The sequence below is a fragment of the Phoca vitulina genome, unplaced genomic scaffold (assembly GCF_004348235.1).
Source record: "Phoca vitulina isolate PV1807 unplaced genomic scaffold, GSC_HSeal_1.0 scaffold100, whole genome shotgun sequence".
In the NCBI taxonomy this organism is placed as follows: Eukaryota; Metazoa; Chordata; class Mammalia; order Carnivora; family Phocidae; genus Phoca; species Phoca vitulina.
In genome coordinates, this window is record NW_022589803.1 from 363628 (window position 1) to 385783 (window position 22156).

Below are 22156 nucleotides of genomic sequence, written 5' to 3' on the forward strand. Positions count from 1 at the left end.
ATGTTCCCAGTTCTTTCCCCAGTTGACCTTCTGGGACACGGAGATGGCCTGGCTCCAGGGATTGGGGGCAGGTGCCCCTGGACTTGCAAAGGGACCCTCACAGGTCCTTTCCTGCCCCTCTCTGTGTTTGAGTGTCTGTTATACCCATCTTGTTCCCAAAAGAAGTTCAGTTCGGCTTGTTCTCACAGCAGGGGACTCAGTTCCTCCATGGACTTGTGTTTCCTATGGCTCACCTGTGCAGTTCCGTGCCCCATTGGGGGGAAGCCCTGATATCCATGTTCCTTACGGGCCTCTTACCAGACCCAGCCGAGCAGGTTCCTCCCTGCCCTGCCCTGGGGGTGGGCACTGACTGCTCCCACTCCTCTCCGACCCTTGGACCCTCTGGTAAAGCCCCCAGCAGGAGTGGGCTGGGCATTCCAGGTATCCGTGGGAGAAGGGGACTCTCCATGAAGCCCCACTTCCCTTCTCTGAGGGCAGGAAGTAAAATCCTTTTGTGCTGAAATACTGAGCAGCAGGGATGAAGGAGAGGGAGGGTGACTCACCCCTGAGTAATTTCGTCTTCTGGTGGGGGGGCGGGCACATGCTCATCCTTCAGAGGAGCAAGTCCTCACTTAGCGGGGGCTCCAGACCCCCTCTCTGTTTCACCAGGTTCTCAGGTTCTGGTTCCCCAGGTTTTCATGGCTGCCTAATTTCCCACCCTGGAAGCTTATTAGGGAATTCAGTGGCTCAGGGCCTCCAGGGACCTCCTCCCACCCTGTACCTTGAGACCTGGTCTAAAAGCAAAAATGCTCCTCTGACTGCCTTATACCTGCCCTCCCCGACCTGCCTTCCAGCAGACACCACCCCATACCCCGCACCTTCCCAGGAGAGCAGGCCCAGGGCCTCAGCCGCCCCCACAGACAGGACCTGGGGCTGGACTCTAGTGAAGTCAGGGGTAGGACCGGCCTGGGGCAACACTCCAGTGAGTCCACTAAGGTTTGGGATGCACATTGGGGATCAGTGGGGCAGCCTTATCTGACATAGGGAAAGCAGGATTATTGGCCCCTCTCTCAGATGGTATAACTGGGGTGCAGGGGGGTCCCAAACAGACTTCAGCTACTCACCGCTGATAAAATCTGAAGGCAGAGAGACGAGAGATGGTGAGAAAAGAAAGGGATTTACTTCAGCGAGGCCACCACCAGGAAGACAGCAGGCTAGCGTCTCAAAGACGGTCTCCAAAGTGCTAAAAATACTTGCAGGTTTATAGAAGGAAAGTGTGGGACAAAGGTTGGTGGGTGCCGGCAGGTGGGCAGTGAAGGTCGGGTGGAGCATTGTCTTGGGGTCAGTCACGTGGGGTCTTGCCGAATTCCCCGTAGTCCTTACTGCTTGAGGGGATAGCTTCGGTTCTCATCACAGGTTGCTTTGCCCGCAGGGTGTTTTGCCTGAGTTAAGAGATAAGCTGGAAAGAAGAACGTAGTCAATGAGGAAGTGCGGACTGAGGTCGAAATGAAGGTGGTTGAAATCCTCTGTCAATGGGCATGGTCTTCTTTGAGGGCCAGCTGCTGGTCCAGGGCCACCCGGTAGATGTCCTGGACCTGGGTCCTACCTGTGGCTTAGATGCTGAGGGAGAAGGGGATGGTTCCTCCTTGCTCCCCATCAGCCTGGTACACCATTGAGCCAGTTGTAGGGGTCTTGGTAGCAAAGGGCTTCTGGATAGAAGAAACAGAAATGCAAGCCAGTGCTTTTCAGCTATTCCACTTTTGGGGTCCTATCCAGGGATCTTTGACAAGCCAGGTCCCTTCCCCAGCCATGAGCTGGGCATGGGCCCCACCTTGACAGATGCGTGTGCCCACTGCGAAGTTGGGGTGGCGTCTGGGGGTGGCTTGCATGCTCAGTGCGGACACTCACCACTCTGCAGCTCATGTGCGTTGACGCCCCAGTGTCCTTGAGATCCAACCCCATATGTCCACATAGATTCCGTTCACTTTCTTGGCTTGATAGAGAATCCCATGGATTGCGTCAGCCATATCAAGGGGCTCTTCTGCTCTTGATGGACACTAAGGGGTTTCCCAGCTTTTGCTGTTCTGTGAGCAGCTGGTGCTGGACATCTTTGAGGACTGACGTTTTGGCACCTAGTGGGCAACAGTCACAGCTTGGGCCCTTTGAGTTTTCAGGCTCTGCTCTGCTGCTCAACAACTAATGTGTTCCCCTTGCTCCCCCCGCTCCACGTTTGCATCTGTCCCCAGCCCCAGCGTCCCTCCCGCACACCCATGCCCTGACCCCCCCCCCCCCCCTTGCAGAGAGCCCCAAGGCAAGCTAAGGATGCACACGGACTGGGTGTCCGGCTCCTTTTTTCAGTCCATCGCACAAGACTAAGGGAGGCTCAGATTCCACCGACCTTTGACTCGATTCATCCAAATCCTCCAATGCTAGAGTTCCAGGGGTGGTAAGATTTGAACCAGGACCTCTGAGCACTGTCACTGGATAACTGGGCGTCTCAGTGGAAAAGAGAAAAGAAAGGATACTCATCCTCTTCTTTCATTCTATCGAGCCTTCTCTGGAAACCCTTTGCCACGATACTACTGGATATGAGCAAAATATTCCTTTATGAGCACAGCCTGTGCTCTTAGACACACCGAGGGTGCCAGGTGAGCACCCTGCCCTGTCCCGGGGAAGAGGAGAGCAGTGGGGTCGTGGGGGCTGGCTTGGGGCATCTCTGAGCTTCAGCTGTTCTCTGCCCCTTTCTGCCCTCTGACCCCAGTCTGCATTTCCCCATGCAGGCGCTCTGAGGGGTGCTCCTCAGCAAACACTCTCCCTTCCTGTTCCTTCCAGTAGGACAAGATAGGACAGGAGTGGAGGACATGGACTCCATTAAAAAAAAAAAGAAATTGTACGTGACCTTGTTAGAACATCAAGGTTGACTATATTCAGCTGGATACATATAGGGACCACTGCAGTGGGGTTTTGCAGCAGGGGAGAGAGATGGAGCCCAACTCTGAATATGACAATGAGAGAGGGAATTTATAGCCAAGGAGCGGGGTGTGGGGGGTCAACAGTTGGAAGTTACTAAAGGGAAACATCAGGGGTAAAGGGGGATTCTGGCTAAACCAACCTAATGGGTTCCTTGCTGAAAGCAGGCTGGGGCAATCAGACATCACCCAAGGGTGGTGGGGAGCGAGGAGTCTGGTCACTTGTCAAAGGTAATCAGCTATCAAAGATATCGGGGTGGTTCTTGCTAAAATTGGGTGCTTGGGGACATTCCCAAGAACGAGGTTTGGTTGGAAAACAACTCAGAGGAGCCTGACTGGTGTGGCCCAAGGGAGACCCTCTGTCCACTCCCTCAGCCCCAGTGTACCTCCTGTGAGTTGGGGCAAGTCGTCACTGCCCGGATAAACGTATTTCCTCACGTGTAAACTGGGGCCAGGGGCCATGGAGCCGGGCGCGGGGGTCTTCAGTGGCCACTGCTGCTATATTACTCGGTATCGTTACTATTGGTGGAGAAGGCGGACTCTGGTTCCACCCCGTCGTCTGGGTCTGCTTCCATGGAAGAGCTAAGTGAGTGGGAAGCCTGGCCCCTGAGCCATCATGAGCCAGGAAGGAATCCCAGCATGACACAAGGTCCGTTTGTGACTCACACAGAGTAGGCAGTGGCTGGCCCTGCCCCCTGGAGACGCCCATTCCCGGTGGGGCCTGTTTATGAGCCGGCATCCCCAGGATCAAGAAGGCAGGAAGTCAGAGGAGGAGCGGTGATGGGCCCCTGTGGCCCCAGCCAGGCCTCCTTCCGCCTCCCCCAACCCCCCCCCCGACACTGGGGCACACCTAAGGGAGGGAGTCCATGACTCTGAGTGGGGGCTTTTCCCAACAATATCAGGCCCCTTCCAAGTATGCCATGTGGGAGGGACATAGAGCCCTGCCCGTCCTGTTGCTGGGGTCAGGGTGGGGGGGTGGGAATAGCATGGCCTTCCTCCCTCCCCCAAGTGCTTCCCACCCCCCAACCCAATATGTACATTGACTCATAAGCTGAGTGTAAAGCCCTTCCTGTGAGGTGGGGAAGGTGCAGCACCCCAGGAGTGTCTACAGGGGGCCAGGGAGATGTCCACAGCTGACCAGGAGGGCAGAGGCTGGGGAGGCCCCTCCGAGGGGCCAGGGATGGAAATAAAGTCTCCAGCAAAGCTGCTCACACACCTGCCTGGGCAGAAGGGGTCAGAGTCATGTGGGGAGCTAGGTTCCAATTTCCTGGGGCTAGATCGGTCTGTCTTCACTCCTCTGCATGGTACTGATGAGCTAAGGGTTCAGAAACCACCAGTCTGAGTCTCAGGTTTCAGCCTTTGCTCTTCAGATGACTAGCCAGATGCCCATTCCCCTCCTCAACGATGGAATCTCTGTGAGAGGAGGATGGAGGGCTCCCCCTCCCAAACCCAGGATGAGTGAGTTGGTTTGTTCAGAGCATCAGGCCATACCAGACAGAAAGGCAGAAGGACATAGTGTATAACAGGGATGCGGCCCTGGGGGCGCCGGCTGTCCAAGGAAGAGTCATAGACTCGCAAACCTGAGCCCTTACGTGCAGACAGGTGCACAGGGCCCCACTGGGAGTCTTCTCTGAGCCAGCTCTGAGTCTGAGCAAGCAAAGCCATCCCTGTCCATCACCAGACACCAAGAGCCTACGGTGCCACCCTAGTGATCAAGGGCCTCCTACATGCCAGGCACCAGGGACCCCGAGAACAAGAAATCTGCCCCTATGTTTCACAGAGCGCAGAGTCTCAGGAAGGAAGGAATGCTGCAGATGTGCCGAGAGCCAGAGCAGGCCATGACCTGGGGTGGCTGTGTGGCTGGGATGGCACAGTTATTTGGGGGGAGTCAGGGGACAGAGAAGTCTTCACAGAGTTGGGATCACTGGGTCTGGGGCTTCAGGGGAAGGATTTTCCCAAATGGAGATGTCAAACATCCTATGCTGTGAGCAGAGCAGGAGCACAGGAGTGATGGGAATGTACCTGTTGTGACAGAGCTGGAAGGCTGGCCAGAGTAGCCTGACCGGGTGCTGCGGGGGTGGGATGGGGGCCTGCAGGCTCTGCCCGAGTGCTCCAGCACATCCGAGGCCAGGGGCTGGGACCAGCATCCAGGGATAATCACCAGATTCATCAAAGCCCAGGGAAATTGGAGCCTTGCAGTTATTAAGTCCTTCCTTCCATCTTTCCCTGCTCTCCTCTGTTTGCGAATTTTCTATGTTGCTAAACCCCCTCCACCCTGTTTCATCTCAGTGATTAACTTAATATCAAATCCTAGAATTCTGTCTTCTCCCATTTCTCCTGATGTTTTGAGAGTCTAGCTGGGCTTACAACTCATTCCAGTGGGATCATCTGAGTTGTTGTTTGTTTTTTCTTTCTAACATTTTTTTGTGAGTCTTGGATGAGGTTGGGGCCTCAGGTTCCTGGTTTGACCCTTGCTTTATTCGAAGCTGATGCTTGGGGTGGTCGTATGTGGTTTCCCAAACTCTGCCAGCCTGGGTTGCTTGCCTCATGCGTGGAAACCTGGTTGGATACAGACCCGACAGGTCCACCCAACTTCTAGGGGTGCCCTGACACCCACGCTCCAGCCCTCACCAAGACCCCACTGTGATGTCTGCCCACTCGCGGGCAGTCTCCTCATTCGCCCACAAGTGCCCCACAGCAGCTGTATGAACGTGGAGATGCCACCAGCACTTGTACGTGCATGACAACCCAAGACTGGAAGGAAGCCAAAGTGTCCATCTTTGGATGGGTGGGTCCATAAACCAAGTGTGGTATATCCATACAGAGAAATATTATGCAGCCATTACAGAGGAAGGACATTCAGATACACGCTACATGGATGGACTGTGAGGACATTGTACTAAGTGAAAAAAGCCAGACACAAAAGGGTGAGTGATCTATGATTCCACTTACAGGAGGAACCTAGGACTGGGGAATTCCTAGGGACTGAGAGTAGAACAGAGGTTCCTGGGGGCTGGGAGGAGGGTGGGGATGGGGAGTTATTGCTTCATGGGGATGATGTTTGGGATGATGAAGAAGTTCTGGAGGTAGATGGTGGTGGTGATTGCACAACATTGGGGATGTACGTAATGCTACAGAATTGTGCACTTAAAAATGGTTAATTTTATGTTATATATATATTTTACCACCAACTTTTAAAGAGTTAGCATGTCCACAGGGTGCAGGGATGGACATGGGAGCCCAGACTCAGCGACTTGCCCCCTTCATGAAATCCCCCACCACCAGAGGGACAGTCAGTCCCTGCACCATGCGGCGTGGTGGGGAAGCCGCCTTCGGGAGCCTCAGCACCCTCACCTGGAAGAGGGCAGGTGTCTGGCTCTCGGCAATCCCCAGTGACCAAACGCTCAGTCTGTGCCGGTAGGCGTGGCAATGCGTGTGTATTGAAGATGCTTACGTTGTGTATCCTGTATACACGTATCTTGGCACGGAGGTACCACGGCGAATGAAATAGACGAAAGCTATGTCCTTGGGGCCGGTACAGGAAGCAGACATCAACCAAAACAAGAATAAGAGCTGTGGTCAGACAGGCAGGGGATGGGGTTTGGGAAGATGTGGTTTTCAAGCAGGTGGTTGGGGACAGCAGATAACTGTTAGAAAGGTACTGAGAGACCCAGCTTTTCATCACCAGGGATTATCTCAGGACCATGCCCATTCCATCCACACAGCCGCTCACTGCCCCAGGGCGTCCTTCGTTGGTGGGGAGGGATGCCTTCCTGGGTGCCTGGGTGGGGGGGTGGGGGTGCTCAGAGACGAATGAGACACAGCCCGTGTTTCGGGTAAACGAGCAAGGGGAGAAACGATGTCACCTCTAAAACTATCTTGGAGAGGTCCAAAGGGTCTCTTGTACCAGCCACATAAAATGGGTGATGATTGTGTTTAATAAACATACGAGGAAGATTTTAGTCTCTAAAAGTTATGAACATGTAAAAGCACGTGAGCAAATCCTTCTTGTCCAGATTCCCCAGGATTTGCCCCAAAGAAGCGTACCTCTGTCACCGTGAAGAAAGTGTGGCCATGGGACCTGGGCCTTCCTTGCTCTGTTGCGGTCCAGTTTGGGACCCTGTATCTTTTTTTCTTCAATTGGCTTGTCGGACAGTGCCTCCATCTTGAGTACACAATTCAATCATCTTTTAGTAAATTTGCACAGTTGTATAACTCTCACTAACAATCCAATTTTAGAATATTTCCATCCCCCAAAACAATTTCGTCATTCCCATTTATGATCGCCCGCTGTTCTTAGGCCCAGACCCAGGCTGATCTGCTTTTGTGTCTGCAGATTTGCCCATTCTGCATATTTCATGTGAATGGAATCATTCTATATTATGCAGTCTTTCGTGACAGGCTTCTAACACTTAGCACGTTTGTGAGGGTCACCCACATCGTAGCAAGTGTCGGTTATGGCTGAGTCATATTCCATCGTACATATTCATTCACCACGTTCTGTTTATCCACTCACCAGTTGGTGGACACTTGGGTTTCCAGCTCGGGGCTTTTACGGTTAACACTGCTGTGAACGTGTGCACACAAGTCTTTGTGTGAATGGATGTTTTCATTCTTCCCGTGTGGAGACCTGGGGGTGGAGTTGCTGTGTAGGGCAGCCAAGTTTAGCTCTGGGAGGAACTGCCCTACTTTTCCAGAATGGCTGCAGTATTTCCTATCCCCAGCGGCCGTGTCTGAGGGCTCCCGTTTCTCCACAGCCTCACCAACACTTGTTACCATCTTAGATGTCCTAGGCGGTGTTCCTTTATCCATTTAAGTGGTGCTGGAGCCTGGTGGGGATCAGAGAAGGGCAGCAAAGAATTAAAGATGTGGACACTAGAGCTCCGGAGAACAGACTGTAGCAATAAGAGCAGAAATGAGAGACCAGAATTCCCTCCTGGGGAGATTTCCCCGGGCGTCTCTCAGAAGACCCATTCCAGGGAGTAGGTTACAGCGCACACATGGGAAGCTGGGCGAGGATCCCTGGGGAAGCCCTGCTGGGCCTTCCTGGGCCGTGTCGGTGGGCACAGAGGGAACGGGCATTGCCTCCTTTGGACGGTTTAGTCCTGCCTCTCGGGCTGAGGGCAGTGCCTGGTCCTCAGCAGAGCCACCCGGGCACATGGGGGCAACCATCCACCAGCCCCACTGCCCACCATTGTTCCCCCACCTCGCCCAACCCCAGGGAGACAGGCTGGAAACCAGCCCTTCCTCCAGAGAACACTGGGGGTGAGCAGACACCCCCCCCCATCCCGCCCAGTCCCCAGCCCCCGTCCCCCATCCCCCAGCAGCAGCCACATTCCTTGCCGAGACCTTGAGACCCCGAGGGGCCCCCATAGGCGTCTGGAGCACCATTTCCTGGTCCTCTGTGCTCAGTCATCTATTTTTCCAAATCCCAGTCCTGGCTTGTTTACTTCTCTGGTCCTTTAAATAGCCACACTTTTGAGAGCGCGTGCCAGCCTTGAATGTCATTCGGGGCCGGACTGCACCAAGCCTTGGGCCTCATCATCGTGTTATTCGTGCTGCTTCCGCTCTGCTCGGCACACTCTGTTCTTGGGAGCCGAGCCAGCCCAGGGCCAGTCTTTCCCACTGGAAATGCCGCGGGTCCTGGGGGCTGGGTTGAGGAGCCACCCGGCAGCACCGTGGCCCAGGTCTGCACTCTGGAGGCCAGCTCGTGCCACAGCCTCTGGGGCCAGGTGACGATGGGGCTGGACATCGATGGCACTGAACCCCCTCCCCTGGGCTGGCTGTGCTCCGGGGGGGCCGCGGGGTGTCTGCTCTGAATCCAGTCAGGACAATGCATGCTATTATTGGTGTCACTGGCTGGGGTGGTACAGGCTCGGGGGTGGGGGGGTGTCCCTAGAGCATGTCCAGCCAATGAGGCAGGCTGGCCAGGCAGACACGTGTTACTCAGTGTTTCCAAATGAGCCCACAGGAAACCAGCCACTTAAGAAGGAAGCTTGGCTTTTCTGGGCTTTAGAGAAAACTGACTCGTTGGAGTTCCCGTAACCAATAGGCTGCTGGTGGGGGACGGGGCTGTATTTCCCAAACACACACAAAAAAGGAAAATCCAGGGGCGAATGGAAACTTTGACCTTGGCGAGCCAGGCTGCAGGGGTGGGGCTTCCCGAGAAGCGTGGTCAAAAGGCAGTAGAGGCCGGGAGCTTGTCACGCTCCTGTCCATCTGCGTGCCTGTCCAAACACGCTCCTGTCTAGCCACATCGGCCTCTCAGAAGAGCAGGGCCAAGGATGCAAGAGACGCCGTTTGCCCCCGCCGCCATGCAGGGCCTCCTACGGTACTTCCATCCCAGCCGGGCGGGCCGGAGCCAGCTGGGCTCGGCCGAAAAACACTTGTGTGCTTGGGGTACCGCCCTGTGGACCCACATCCGAAACCTCGTGTGCAAGGGCAAGGTGGGCAGACGGGTATGCCACGGTTTCCCCGGGTGGGCCACGTCGGGGCAGGGTCCCCTGGATGTGCTGCTCCATCGCTCTTTATCGGCTGCATCAAGGGAGGGGGGCCCAGTGATTACCATTCCTGGGAGGGAAAGTGAAGGGGGTCTCCTGCTGAAGCTGCTTCTGTGTCTCCCTTTAAAGAAAACTCCCAGTGGCAAGGAAGCTCTCCCTTTCCTTAGGAGCAGGAGGAACGGTGTCTGTCCCCTTCCTTCCTAGACAGCCAGGACACAGGAGTTGGGGATGATAGGCTGGCAGTGCACCCCCCCTTACCTCTTCCCACCACACCTGGTCTGGTTGAGAGTGTGGGGCCCCGGCATCATCCCGCTCCTGCCACCCCTGGAAGAGGCTGTTCCCCCAGCTGGATGCCTGGGACTCGCTCTCGCAGGGAAGCACCAGTTGGGAGGTTTCCTTTTCTGAGTGGTGACTGCCTGGTCCCTGCTCACAGGCCCTGCCCCTCACGGTGGGGTCCCTGTGGCCCAGGAGTCTGGCCCCTAAGAACCTCCCGGGACAGATGAGGAATGAGAACCTGGGACCCTACAGCCGCAGGAGGGAGATGCTCTGCCACCCTTTGTTTTTCTGTGTTGTTCTGTCTGTACATTTCGAATCTTTGGGGATGTTAGTGGGCCCTCGAAGGGGAAGTGGTGTCCCCCCTGCTCCCCCCCCCCCGCCAGGAGGGCCTGTGTTGAGCCTCCATGCCAAGTAGCGTAGGGAGAGAGGCTCAGGTTGCACACACCTGAAAGGTAGCAGCCGCTGGACCTTCTTTCCTCTCCTGCACAAGGCCCACGTGGCTCTCACCTCTTGGGTCTCTTGCAGTGGATAGCCATGGGACACCTGTCCTGAGCACCCCTCTACACCTGGAGCTGTGCTCAGTACCGTTGTGTGTGTGTGTGTGTGTGTGTGTGTGTGTGCATGCGCACGCACATGCACAAGTTTGTGTGTGCAGAAATTGAGAGGCACAGACCCCCCTCTCAAGTGGTTTGTCTAGTCGCAGACATGAACCATCGCCCGAAGCAAGTGATGAAATCTGCAAGGCCCTGCATGAGGAGCGCCAGGTTATATGGTGTCGGACGGTGGCTCCCTAACCTGGCTTTGTATCAGAATCCCGTGGGGAGGTTTCTAGTTAGGTGAATCCGACATTCCCCCGCCCTGAGCTGCTGGGGCAACTCTGGGGTAGAACCCTGGGAGCTGTTTTTAAACAAGATCTTCCCAGGTGCTCATTTGTCCAGCCCGACCACTGGTGTGGAATGTGTGCTCCCCAAAACAGAGGGAGATGGAGCCCTCATAGATGGGGGCCCTTGGCCTGACCACAAAGGTCTGAGGACTGTTAAGCAGCATGGTCCCGCGGGCCAGCGCTCAGACAGTGCTCAGTGGGGTGAAAGCCAGAGGGGCTGCAGAGGGCCCTCCAGCCCCGTCACTCGCTGTGTGATTTGGAGCTGGGCTCTGGGTCCTTCTGGGCCTGACTCTGAAACATAGGACTGGCCTGGACTGGAGACCCCTCCTGCATGGGCTCCTACAGCTAAACCACGTAGCACGCTCAGGGGGAAAACTGTCCCAAACTCTTCCTTTGGCACACCCTCTGAAATTGCTACTGAAGTTGGGTTTCCCAAAATACGTAAGCCGATTGCCCAGCCTCCCTGCGCTGCACATAGTGCCTGAGATGGTTGGTGAGGGGGAGCAAGATGGCCACCAGCATGGACTTGAACTCCCAGCGGGAAGGGACAGAGGGAGGAACGGGGCCCCGAGCCATGAGCCTGGGACCCGTGAAGCACAGATCTGAGAGCAGGAGGGCTCTCAGTTCCAGGGGTTTTCTAGCAAGTTCTCTTTCGGGACCCTTCTTGGCCTCTAGATAAAAGTGCCGGCAGAGGTCTAGCTCTAATTCTGACTTCGGTGTGGAGAAGTCACAGGCTTGGGCTGCTGCCTGGCAGGGTCTCTGTGCAGACCCCAGGGCACCTGCTGATCATAACTGCTTGCTTTCAGCTGGACCCCCAGGCCCTGCAGGACAGAGACTGGCAGCGGACTGTGATCACCATGAATGGGGTATGTTGGTGCCTACTTTTCCCACAAGATTAGGGTGGCCCCGATTCCTTCCAAAGCAGTCAGAAGGAGGCTAAGCCTGAGCCAGTGTCTGAGGTGGGGTATGGCTGAAGGAGGGAGAAGCGCTGCAAAGCCGGGTCACTGCGGGCAGGAAAGAATCCCATTTGGTGGCTGGAGGGCAGTCCCTGGCCAGGCGCTGAGCATCCCTCCTTGAACAAGACAGGCAGGACCTTGACCCTGGTGTCTGCCTGTAGAAACGGAGACCCTGATTCGTTTTCAGGGTCCCAGAAGGATTTAGACCTTTAAAAAAGAAACAAACAACCAAAACTATTACCAGAAAAGGTCTGGGCGTAGGTGACAAAATGTTAACATTTGATAGATAATCCATGGCTTTTTGTTATGTTATTTTCTGTACTTTTCCTCTTGTTAACTATTAAGAAAGAGAAGCAGTGGGGATTAGGGTTGGGGGCAGTGTCCTGCAAGAGCTAATCTTTAAATCACACTGACCGTTCCTGGTTCTTGCTGAGCTGGGCCAGGGACCTGCTCTGCACTGGGGTCTTAGCCCAGTTGCTCAGGGAGGGGAGTGATTTGCCAAGCCCCCCAGGCCTCTGGGAACTCAGACTATGAGTCCCAGAAGGGTGAGAGGGCCGTGCCCCTGCCTCCCCCTGCAGATTGAAGTGAAACTCTCAGTCAAGTTCACCAGCAGGGAGTTCAGCTTGAAGAGAATGCCTTCCCGAAAACAGACGGGTGTCTTTGGAGTCAAGATTGCCGTGGTCACCAAGTGAGTGGACTCATGCGTCTCTCATCTCCGGGCACAGTGGGCACCCCCTCTCCCCCAGGTGTTTCTGAAGGAAAGAACAGGTGAGGGTCTCCCCTCTCTGTGCATGGTCCTCTGTGCACGAGGCCCCCTCCCAGGCCCCTGGAGCACTCTATGTGCTTGGTTGCCTCCCGTGTTTACTGCGAAGCTTGCCCCTGTCAGCTTAGGAATGTCCTCGCCCCCTTCCTGTGCGGGCGGGCTGGCGGGCTGGCGGGCTGGCTCCCACACGATTGGAACTGCGGAAGGTCAGGGTTTTCTTCCCTCACTCAGAATCTGTCCCGATTGGGGTTCCTGTGGAATGATGCCACCCCAGCCCCTTGGTCAGGTCAGTTGCCAGGAGAAGTCTGTATGTTGGTTTGAGAGCAGTTCGCAGGAACGGCGCAGGCCGCTTCCTTCCAGAATCCATTCACTTCCTCCATTTCAAATCTGGCCGGGCCCCTGACCTCACTGGTTGTCCAGGCAGGGGCCCACATCAGATGTTCCCCAGACACCTAATTGTGTCCAAACACCACGCTCCGCCCCCAGCTGCGCCCCAGCTGTGCCCACAGCTCTCTGGATGGGTCTGGGCCCGAGCAGAGAGGACTGTGTCAGCGGTTATCCCACATAAGTGCTGCTGATGGGGGTGACTTGGGAGAGCGCTTTGCTGGGCTCCTGAATCCAGTTGCTCAACTAGGCTAGAGCAAACCCTCCAAACAGCATGTCTCCTGTTTTTGAAGTATTCCTACTCCAGGGTCCTGTGTGGAGATACTGGAATTATGCATTGTTAAGACAGCGAAAAGTGTTAAGTTATTTATGTATGTATGTATGTATGTATTTGACAGACACAGCAAGAGAGGGAACACAAGCAGGGGGAGCGGGAGAGGGAGAAGCAGGCTTCCCGCTGAGCAGGGAGCCCAATGTGGGGCTCGATCCCAAGACCCTGGGATCATGACTTGAGCTGAAGGCAGATGCTTAACGACTGAGCCACCCAGGCGCCCCAAATAAAATCTTTAAGAAGGAAGAAAAGGGCCCTAATAAGATGTAAGCAGTGGTAATCGTGAGCTCTCACGGCAGAGGAAAAGGGTGCGGACGGGTCCACGGGAGCCCGACCCCTGGGGCCTTCATCACCCCCACCTCCAGGTGTCCGGATGTGCAGACAGGTGGTGGGTCCAGCCCCACTGCGGCCTGAGCCAGGGCTGCCGGGCACTGAAGGCACTGCCCCTCCCCTGCAGGAGGGAGAGATCCAAGGTGCCCTACATCGTGCGCCAGTGTGTGGAGGAGATCGAGCGCCGGGGCATGGAGGAAGTGGGCATCTACCGCGTGTCTGGAGTGGCCACGGACATCCAGGCGCTGAAGGCGGCCTTTGACGTCAGTGAGTGTCGCCGGGGCAGCGCGGGCTGGGGGCGTGGGCGTGGTGACCGTGTGCCTCCCACGGCTCGTGCTGGCTATATTAGGCTCCGTACCTTTCCTTCACTTGTTTTATTTTTTAAATGAAAAGAAGAGGGAGCGGTGGGAGGAGGTTCTGCAGAAGCTCGTCTCCTGTCTGAACCATGTGTGCACGGCTCCCGCAGAGTTGGACATGGGGCTTCTGTGGGGCCGCCCCACCTCGCACTGGGGTTTGGCCTGCTTCCCCCGGGTGGAAGACCAAAGCCCAGGAGCCAGTTGGTGGAACTGCCTCAGTCCCCAGAGGAGGACACGGAGACCCCAGAGGCTTCTTGGAGTGGAAGGTGGCAGAACCAGGACTTGGTGCCTGCATCCTCTTCCCTCCCTGGCCTGTGACAGCGAGGGCCAGTGGCCACGAGGCCAGAGGCACTGGTTTGAAACTCTAGAATGGAACAAATAATCCCAGTATCTTAATGTTACCAGAAGATGCCTGCAGCCAGGTGGTCGCTACAGAGCAGAGCCGCCCAGTCCCTGCCCGGGCACGGTGTCTGGCCGCCGCCGGCCTCAGTCCCTTGTGGTGGCGCTGCCGCCAGGCCACCCCTTGCTCGGCAAGGGAGCGGTGGGGAGGACGCCTCCCCTGTCAGAACCACCGGCATGCTTGGAAGAAGACCAGCTGCTGGAAGGAGGGACCCCAAAAGCCATCTGCCTGCTGTGGGCTGCGCCAGGCTGAGGCAGGGAGAGCGGGGCCCTATTTGGGATCCGTGAGTAGGCCGTGCTCCATCTCCGCACTCCTTCCAGATAACAAGGACGTGTCGGTGATGATGAGCGAGATGGACGTGAACGCCATTGCCGGAACGCTGAAGCTGTACTTCCGCGAGCTGCCGGAGCCCCTCTTCACCGACGAGTTCTACCCCAACTTCGCCGAGGGCATCGGTGAGCATGGGAGGTCTCCCCCTCCACCACGGTCCGTGTTTCCGTCCAAACTTTGCCGGTGGTGGGGGACCGAGAACCTCACTGGTCCTAGAAGGCCTCTGCCCATCCCACAGGGCCTCCCATTGTCCCCATCCCTCCAAGTATCCCAAGAGGGTAAAGCAGCCGGTACCACTGTGGACGCACCGGGGTGTGGGGTCCTAGAGGCTCCTTCCTCCTCACTGGAGTGCCCGCCCTGCTCCTCTCACCCGGGTACACGGGGTGATGAGGGAGCTGCCAGGGCCCCGAAAACTCCCGCCCCTCCCTCTTTATGTTTCCTTCCATGCTCGGCTTCTCGTGCCTTGGGCTCTTCCAAGCAGGAGGTGGGAATGGCCAAGCCGGCCAGGAGGGCAGCTCTCCTGCCCCTGGTCCCTGGGGTGCCATTCAGCCCTTTGAGATGCAGAAAAGGCACCCATCCTGGGGTCGTCACTGGGGGCCAGTGCTTGTGGGTCAGGATGGTGATGGGCCTGGACTGTCCAGTGCCCTCTGACACGGGCCCCAGGAGGGGCCTCCAGCTTGGCTGTGACCCTGAGAATAACACCCCTCCTGATCCCCCGCAGCTCTGTCAGACCCTGTTGCAAAGGAGAGCTGCATGCTCAACTTGCTGTTGTCACTCCCAGAGGCCAATCTGCTGACCTTCCTCTTCCTTCTGGACCATCTGAAAAGGTGACCCCAGCTCTTCCTCAGGGGCCCAGGCTTCCAGGACCCCCAGGCCGCAAGGCGGGTTCTCTTGTGGCTCACTGGCTCCTGTCACACTCCATGGCTCCTGGCGCCCTCTGTCCCCACTCCTTGTCTGTGGTTACTCTTCTGCCCTGGGTCCTAGAGACCTTGCCACCCTCCCCGCTCTGTTCCACAGACTTAAGAGCTGAGATGCTTCAGCTACAGCCAGTGGCTGGGCTTTCTCTCCCCAGCAGGTCATGGCCCAGAGCTGGCCCAGCCACCTGCCAGTGTCAGGTGCTCTTTGTCCTAGGCCTCTGCAACCCAGAAGAAGCGGGGTGGGGTCTGCTTTCGGCACAACCAGGGGTGGGGTGTCTGTGTTGTGGAGCCAGCCCAAGGCAGAAAGGGGTGGCGCCCACTGTCATGTTCCCCGAGCGCTGCAGGGTGGTCTGGCCCCTTTGTCTCACCCCCACCCTGAAGGCCATGTCTCAGTAGCACCCTCTGCTTTGGCCCTCTGCAGGGTGGCAGAAAAGGAGACAGTGAACAAGATGTCCCTGCACAACCTTGCCACAGTCTTCGGCCCCACGCTGCTCCGGCCATCGGAGAAGGAGAGCAAGCTCCCTGCCAACCCCAGCCAGCCCATCTCCATGACCGACAGCTGGTCCCTGGAAGTCATGTCCCAGGTATGAGGAGACAGGCTCCAGCTCACGCCGCCTGACCTCACAGAGGTGGCCTCTGCTTGGCCCACACGGGGTCCTGCCGGTCGTTCCCACCCGAGTTGTGCAGGGGAGGGGGCGAGGTGCAGAGAAAGGGACTTGCCTAAGGCCATGTGGCTGGGAGGGGATGGGAGGACCCAGGCCACTGCTCTTCCTGGGGCTTCTCAGGGCTGGCCTGGTGTTCCTTCAGGGACACTCAGATCTCTTGCCAGGAGGGGCTCATTGTCACCACATACTCTGCAGCTGTGAGCACCCCTCTGAGCCCCTTTCCTCTTTCCTCCTCCCTGCTGTGCCCTGGCAGGTCCAGGTGCTGCTGTACTTCCTGCAGCTGGAGGCCATCCCTGCCCCAGACAGCAAGAGACAGAGCATCCTGTTCTCCACTGAAGTCTAAAGGCCCAATTCCATCTCCGAGAGGCCAGCAGAACAGCCTGGAAATCTCCTGGCAAAACGGGCTACCCACAGAGCGGGAACCGAATCTTCTTGAGGAGTAATTGGGCCACCTTGCCCCCAAGGGCTGGACCACCTGCCTAGAGACAGCTACCCAAGGCAAAAGGCTAAGTGGCCTGGGCAGTTCTGGGCCTCTGAGTCCTTGGGTCTGTGAGCTCCCGCCGGGCCTCAGACTGCGGTTTTCCATGCTGCCACCAGAGGGCGCCCCAAGCCAGCATGTCTCGGCGCGCAGGCCTGGCCGTGGGACCAGGCGAAGGGAGTGGTTTCTGCGAACTTATCAGAGTTTGAAAGATTTCTACTGGATCACCCGTCAAGATGCACCCTCTCCGGGGAGAAGGGAACACGACCAGATTCCCTCACTATCGTGTCTTGAATAAACACCGATGCTGCTTCATACCGTGCGGGCCACAGCCCTGTCCCTGTGTGGGTGGGGGCTTTTCAGTTTCCCTGACTTAGAAATTCGGCTCTGTTTGTGTAACAGGGTTTGGAAGAGCTAAGTCAACACTGTGTAGCGTTTGACCTCTTTCACCTCCTTCCTTCTCTTTCTTTCTAGAAGGAACTCTGTCCAGAAATGGGTCTTCCTATTCTGTCCTCTTGCTTTGGTTTTGCTGTTCATGTGCCCCTCGGAAGGCAGCTCCCCATGGAGCCATGTAACGTCTGTCTGTCTGTCTGTCTGTCTGTCCAGGACCGACACCAGGGGGAGGGAGGCCCAGGCTGCGCACTTTATGGCTTCTTCTCCAGGGATAGCGACCCTGTCCACTGCCTGCTGGGCACAGGCTCTCCTCTTCGGCTTAAAAAGGCCTCAATCTCTCTGGCTTCCTCCAGCCTGTCGCCCCCTCTGCCCACACTCTCCCTTCCCCCGATCGTCCCCCCACACAGATCACTTCATTCTCTCGCTCTCTGCTGAACAAACTCAGTAAACTTTTGTAAAAGTTTCCTCTTGGCAGCGACAGCTTGCTGACAGCTTGTTTTAAACTTTGATCCGAATAGCCTTTTGATACTTGAATATTTTTAAGTTTTCTACGTAGTTTCTAATTTTTTTCCTAACAGATTCAGATACCTAATACGATATTAGAATGTACTCCACGGACAGTCCGTGTCCTAGCGGCATTTTGTCTTCCTCCACACACCGGCTCTATTTCTGTCAGGAGCCAGTTCTAAAGTCTCCTGAGCATCGGGAATGGGGGAGGGTTAGGAGCAGGGGGGAGCTGTTCTACTGGCCAGGCTCAGGGTGCGGGGCTCCTGTCCTGGAGCAGGCAGAAGGACAGACGCACCCCGCCCCACCCCCACCCTTCCTGCTCTCTCCAAATACCAGTAGAGAAGCCGGGACATTCCTAGTAACCCTCCTGACCACCCAGCTTAAAGAGAACGAGGGAGGCCGCTAAGTATTTTGAAGAAACAAATCTATGAACAATTGCATTTTTTTTTTTTTTTTTTAAAGAGAGGGTTTAGGTCAAGGAGAAAAGGACCACAAGAAGCCAAGTTTCCATGCTGGTCTTGCAAGAAGAGAGGATGTAGTGAACCAGAGGAGGGAGGTGATGGTGTGACTCAGGAAAAGCTGTTTGCTTGTCACGTGATTACACCAGTACCCGGTGGCAGTGTCCCGTGATCCTTCCCATGTCCTGGGTGGCAGGGGTGGGGGTGGGAGGGCTCGCTGACAAAGCAGCTCCCGCCTGAACTTGCAGCACATGGCGGGGGGCTGGGGGGGGATGAAATCTGCCCCCCAACCTCCCCTCCGCTTGTGGACCTGCTCAAACGGGGGCGGGGGGACGGCAGAAAACAGTCTCTTGAAGGTTTTATGTCCACATACTATGTTTCTTTGTACTTTTTTCTTTCGAGGAGAGCAGACGTACCATTTTAAAGTAGTCCTGCTTTCCTGGGGGCAGGGGGGTAGGGCAGGGAGCAGGGTCCTGTGCCCTCTGCACATTTCTGGATTCACTGGGTTTCTTTCTCAGGCCTGCTGCCCCGGGCCGCCTCTGGCCTGGCTCCCCATCCCCATCCATCTTAGCAACCCTCCAGCCCTGCAAGGGGAACGCACTTGGCTTAGAAAATCTAAACCCAGCCCTCGTTTCTGTTCCCCTGGTGTCATGATTTGCATCTGTCGCATTGAAACTGGAAAGCAATATATCAATGTCTGTGCCAATTTTCGTTCCCTCCCCCGTCTCCTCCCCCTTTTTACTTTTTATTTATATAGAATGTGTGCTGTTTAATGACGGAATGACCACTCTTTCTCGTGTAGCTGTAAAAGCGCTCTTTTGCCGGGCCACGGGGGCGGCGGTCGCTTTGGGTCCCCCGCCGCCTCTGTGGTCCCATCTCACACACGGGCCTGTGGGCTGGTAAGGCCTAGAGCCCAGACGAGCTTCCACGAGGCTCGGCTGCTGGACTCTGCCACGAGGAGTGATGCCTTCCTGCCCCGGCCCCCGAGTCTGGAGCTGTGAGCTCGGCTGGTCTCAGCAGCTGCAATTCCTGCTTTAGGCTCAGCCCTCCATATACCATGGTGGGGAGAAGGATGCTGAGACTTCCATTAAAGTTACCTGAGGCTACTTGTGTCAGTGGTGATTGCTCCATTCAGAGGAGAAACCACGATCGGCGCCTCTGGGAGGGGCTGGGTGGGCGGCAGAGCTGGAAGAAGCTGCAGGCGACGAAGAGGGCCCGGCTGCCGCCTAGGAGGACAATGCGGCCCGGCGCGAAGAAGCCAGGCCCCGAGGGGCCTACACGCCGCAGGCAGACGTGTTCGGACACATGGCAGCCACCGTCCCGCAGAGCGGGATCCCGGAGCCCTGGGGTTTAGGGCAGTGGGGGTCCTGGCCGTGTCAAGCCCAGGGCCAGGGAGGGCTCCAGCCACACACAGCCAGGCCCTGCGCCGGCCCGTCGGTCTCCGTGGTTTCTGCTGGCGCCGAGGTCCAGTGGAGCGCGGGTCACTCTTAGCTGCCGCCAGCCTTGCCCTCAGAAAAAGCCTGTCCAGCCTACAGGGAAGTTGTGCCCGGGGGTGGAGACAGGCGTGGGCCATGCGTGCAGCTCGGGAGGAGCTGGGGCTACGGCTCACCTGGTCGGCTGCAGATGGCTGGGGCGGGTGGGGGGCGAGGAGGGTCTTGTGGCTCCGGGTCGGCTCCCAGGGGTGGGGGCATCTGCCTGGACTGGTTCTCCCTCCGGCTGGCGTCCAACGCTGCTGCCTGTGGAGCGTCACCGCGGCCAGTTCACTGTCCTGGGGAGAGACGGGGGCCCTGAGCCTGGTGCAGCCCTTCACGGGATGCCCTAGGGCTGAGCCTCCACCCTCGCAATCTCCAAAGGCCTCAGAGCCCTTCTCCACAGCACCCCCCAGCATCTCCTCGCACGCGTGTAAGGGTTGACCTTGGCTCTTGCCTGCATTGGAGAAGCTTCACGTACCCATGCCACTTGTCCACTCTAACATCCGCCAATGAGGAACAGGTGCCACTGGCCCTCCTCCAGAGTATTTGACCCCTAAAAGGCTACAGTTAGCTCTCTCAATCCCTACAGTCCTGATCCTATTTGAAAGCCATAAAAAATATAGTAATAATAATAATAATAACGAAAAAAATGTTAAGGCCCTACTGCATCTCTCTTAATAGGATTTGATTTTTAGGGCAAAAGTTGACTGCACCCAAATTCCTAAGAGCAGGCACCGTGTCCAGCCAAGCCTAGGCCAGTGATCCCAAATCTGAGATGTTCTACCTCAAAGGGCCCTCAGAGGCCTCTTAGTCTAATCCCTTTACTTGACAGATGGGGAAACTGAGGCACACAGAGCCGCGCCCCCCGCCCTGACCCTGGTGTCCCAGAGCTGGTTGATGCGCAGAGGCTAGGATGTCTGGGTTCTGCTGGCCCCCCCAAGCTCGCTCCCTTTCTGCAGGACTGGACAGGGCTAGACCTTGACCACCAGCTTTGGCCTAGACGTAGCAGGGCTCACGTGGGCACGTGGGCTGAGGCCTCCAGGTGTCCCACACGCACACACCCTGGGCAAATAAAAGGAGGGCAAAATTTTGTATAGAAATCTCAGAAAAACTTGTATACCTGCCCCCCAAAAGAATGCCTCAATTGCCTTAAAAGGAAGCCTTTCCGTGGGCTAACGATGGGCCGTCACAAATAGCTCTGGAAAGATAGAAAACATGAGGGGGTGACAAAAAGACCCAGCTCTTGAAGAGGCCTCCTGGAGCAGCTGCTGTGGGTCCTGCCGAGGGCCCTGCCTGGACGAGGAGGGCCTGCCAGGCCTGGGGGAGGGGGCGTTGGAACTCAGTCGGAGGCGAGCAGGTGCAGGCAGAACCCTGTGTGTCTCTCACGCCAATACTCGCAGCCCAGAAAAGCCAGCCAGGACCGCGACAAACAGGCACCCATGTGCATGGTTTCCGGGAAGACAGGGCCCGACTGCACCTCTCACCGGGTCCAGATGGGGAAGGAAACCAGCTGCTTTGGGGGGACTGAGGCTGCTCACCTGTGCACGCCCGAACAAGATGCACTGAGCGCCCTGGGCCAGGCAGCCGGCTGGACTTCACACGGCCACGCGGCCTGAGAAAGGCCTTCTCGGGGCCTCTTGGACCAGTTCAGCTAGAACGGTGAGGGCTCAGTCCACACACCGGCTCCTTTTCCATTCCCTTCCTGTGGGGGGAACTGGTCAGCTGACCAGAAACTCTTCCTTAGGGTTTTCAGTCACTGCGTTGAAACCCGAGCCTGGCAGCTGGGGTTGTGTCAATTCAAATGGGATTCTGGACAAAGAGGGGGCCTTGGGAACCGGGCCTAAGTAGCTGCCGACTGAGTAGCCACAGAAGCAGAGGTGCCAGGATGGTGGCCACCCCAGACCCAGGAACTTCCTGGGGGTGAAGGGCTTGAGTGACCACAACACGTGGACCTCCCAGACCTGTGGCATGGCCCCCCAGGGCCAGCAGGGGAAATCCAGACCCACCCAGAGGGAAGCAGGTGCTGCAGATGCTCATGTAAGTATAGCCACAATTTAAATTACATCATGGGCTGGTGTTGACAGACGCCCCCCCACCCCCCAACCCCGGCCCCTTCAGGATTTGCTGTCTCAGCTCTGATCTGTGGCTGCCCCATGCCCCAGTGAGCCCCGGCTCCCTCCCAGCTTCAGGGGGAAATGGGCCAGAAGGAGAGAAAAAGAGGGGAGTAGCTGCTGTTTCTTCCATTTTTCTGAAGACAGTATTGACAAAGTTGGGGAGTGGCAATCAGTAGTTATTTGGAACAAGCTAAGGTATCTAGGACCTTTCTTTGTGTTCTCCATTAGGTAAACACTCCTGGGCTGCACTTCCCAGCTGGGGTCCTTTCCCCTGGCGACGGCCAGGAAACAAGGAGCGATGATTTGGGGAGCCCTAACCACTCCAGCAGGCTGGTCTCGGGCCTCTGAGTTTCAGCCCCCACCCCCAGGACCTGCCTCCTGCTGAGGCCGTGGGGGGCCCTCTTCTACCCAGCTGGTATTACCCACACCCTCCACACCCTCTTCATGGCTGACCTGGAGTTTTCCACTATGCCATGGCCGTTATGAACCAAATTGTGTTCCCCCGCAATTCGTATGTTAAAGACCTAACCCCCAATGTGAATATATTCTGAGACAGAAGCCTTTAGGGAGGTAATTAAGGTTAAATGGAGTTCTTCATCTGATAGCACTGGTGTCCTTATAAGGAGAGGAAGACACATCAGAGATGGATCTCTCTGTCCCCACACACATGCACACAAAGGAAAGGCCATACAAGG

The 22156-nt window shown here is 56.7% G+C and overlaps 1 protein-coding gene across 1 annotated transcript in view; it reads left to right on the top strand.

Annotated features, from left to right (window-relative positions):
• BCR (BCR activator of RhoGEF and GTPase) overlaps nucleotides 1-18973 on the top strand; it is a 118769-nt gene extending 99796 nt beyond the window's left edge. The window contains exons 17-23 of the mRNA XM_032397547.1: nucleotides 11414-11473; nucleotides 12142-12251; nucleotides 13499-13638; nucleotides 14448-14582; nucleotides 15179-15284; nucleotides 15796-15958; nucleotides 16293-18973. Of these exons, the coding sequence (XP_032253438.1) occupies nucleotides 11414-11473; nucleotides 12142-12251; nucleotides 13499-13638; nucleotides 14448-14582; nucleotides 15179-15284; nucleotides 15796-15958; nucleotides 16293-16382 (804 nt within the window). The 3' untranslated portion in view covers nucleotides 16383-18973. The remainder of the gene's footprint in view (nucleotides 1-11413; nucleotides 11474-12141; nucleotides 12252-13498; nucleotides 13639-14447; nucleotides 14583-15178; nucleotides 15285-15795; nucleotides 15959-16292) is intronic.
• Nucleotides 18974-22156: the final 3183 nt, after the last annotated feature.